This window comes from Arachis ipaensis, chromosome B01 (assembly GCF_000816755.2).
Source record: "Arachis ipaensis cultivar K30076 chromosome B01, Araip1.1, whole genome shotgun sequence".
Taxonomy (NCBI): domain Eukaryota; kingdom Viridiplantae; phylum Streptophyta; class Magnoliopsida; order Fabales; family Fabaceae; genus Arachis; species Arachis ipaensis.
In genome coordinates, this window is record NC_029785.2 from 105,577,120 (window position 1) to 105,579,217 (window position 2,098).

General features: G+C 30.8%; 1 protein-coding gene across 1 annotated transcript in view; it reads right to left on the reverse strand.

Annotated features, from left to right (window-relative positions):
* Positions 1–1,349, reverse strand: part of LOC107610429 (E2F transcription factor-like E2FE) — a 3,346-nt gene extending 1,997 nt beyond the window's left edge. Inside the window, exons 1-6 of the mRNA XM_021110879.1 lie at positions 1,180–1,349; positions 1,009–1,076; positions 848–900; positions 677–754; positions 518–574; positions 173–373 (exon numbers count right to left, since the gene is read on the reverse strand). Of these exons, the coding sequence (XP_020966538.1) occupies positions 173–373; positions 518–574; positions 677–754; positions 848–900; positions 1,009–1,076; positions 1,180–1,259 (537 nt within the window). The 5' untranslated portion in view covers positions 1,260–1,349. The remainder of the gene's footprint in view (positions 1–172; positions 374–517; positions 575–676; positions 755–847; positions 901–1,008; positions 1,077–1,179) is intronic.

Sequence of the window (2,098 nt, forward strand, 5' to 3'; positions counted from 1 at the left end):
AGAAAGTTATTGCATTCTTTTGAGCTGTTTAACTAGCAAGACTTACGAGCATGAATTATAACCTGAAATCAATCAAATGGGAACGTTTCCAAGATTCAAACAATTTGATAAACCTATGTAGTTTTAATTTTATGAAGAGTCCATATCAACATTTTTATTCTTAATCACTGACCATTGAAGATAAACATCGGCTAATGAATTTGCTTAATTTTCTTTGAAAAAAACATGAAAAAGGAAAGAAAGAAAAATTACCGTTTTTGAGAGATTTGGAAAGTGTTGTAGAATTTGAATTTGAATTGGAATTGGACTTGTCATTTTGACTCCCGGTCCCAGTATTAGAAAATGCTTCTTCATCATCCTCGTCATCAGACCCCTACAACGTACGGTTAGTTAGGTTAATTTCAATTTCCCGCTCTTAGTTAACCTAGTCGCGCTTTTTCAAAAATAATAAATAAATAAAAATTCAAATTAAAACCGAAAAAAGGAGGCGAATCCCGAGATCGTAAACTCCACTCACTTTTAGGTTGTCATTTCCGCCTTCAAAAGCATATGTATTCTCCCGTAATCCCTCTTCCTATTCAATGGAAAATGTATAATAATTGTTTAATACTAATAATATAATTTAGAATCGAATAAAAAGATTAAGATCTGAGAATATGAAATTAAGATCGGTTACCTTGAGTTCATGAAAAGCTCCAGGAATTGCTCCAAAGCCTTTCCATGTATATTGATTTTTGGCCTTTCTTGCAAGCACCTACTTCATCATACAAAACAAATCAAATTCAAACACTAAATACGAAACAACTAACAAAACTTATTCAGAAAAAAAGAAAATTCGAAAACTGACCCCGATGCTCTCGAGAATATTGACGATATCATAGATCCGTCTTCTCTCAACACCTGAAACAATGATCAAATTGTTGTTTAACCTTTTTTGTCGGCTTCAATGTTGTTGGATCTGTTTAAAAACAGAGAGTAATATTAACATTGTGAGTGGCGGCGGCGCACCTAATCGGGCGGCGGCATCGTCGAGGCCGATGAATTGGACGTCATGTCTATTATACAAGCTCAGGAAACTGCAGGATTAGAGTTAATTAAGTGAATGAAGATATTGATTTGGTGTTAATAATAATTAATTAATTAACTAAATTAAAAGTGAACGAGAGGGAGGTTAATTACTTAGTGCATAGGAGACCGAGGGCCTTTTGCTTGCGAGATTGGGGAACAGGGTGCCTTGAACTGGAAGCAGATGATGCCATCTCAGAAAATTGGAGGGAACTCAACAACGATAGAGAAAGAAAGAGAGCAAATTTGAATAGCGTACTCAGAGACTGAGGAAGGTATATAAAAAATTTAAGAGAGAGAAAGAGAGGACCGTTAATAAATGGCACTGTAGGTTAGGAGGGATTAAATGGCGGGGGAACGTAATTTTGAAATTTTTTGCACAGCCGAGCCTTTTGATCTTGGTGGAGGGATTTGAACTTATTTGTTTTTTTTTTTGTAAACATCTACTAAAATAATATATTGTTGAAATAAACAACGCTATAGGATTCGAACGATAAAAAAAAGCGCAAAAATTTGAATCGTATTGGATCGAATTTAAAAACTAAAATCAAACATATCTAATCAAAACCGTAACAAATTATATGCTTTAAATTGGATTGATTTTTCTTTTAAAATTGATCCAAATCGCACTACAAAAAGATAATTATTTAATTTAATGTCATGTATTTTTTAGTAATTATTTATTTAAAAGAGATTTTAATTAATATTATCCAAACAATATTCATTTTATTAAAATTAATTTTAGTATAGAATTATCAAATATAAATTATGTTGACTAATACGCACTTCTATTCAAAATCAATTCTATAAAAAATCACTTTCATTTAAATTTGAGTTTGACAAACGCCAATTTAAACAGACACTTAATCTCATTAAAAAAATAAAAGAACCAATATATCCCACAAGAGCAATTCTTAAAAATTTTTACAAAATAAAAATTTGTTAAGAATCAAGGGTTTGACCTAAATTTCTTAAAGATCAATTTCAATATTTATTCTAAATATATATTTAAAAAAAAAAGTTTAAATATTAT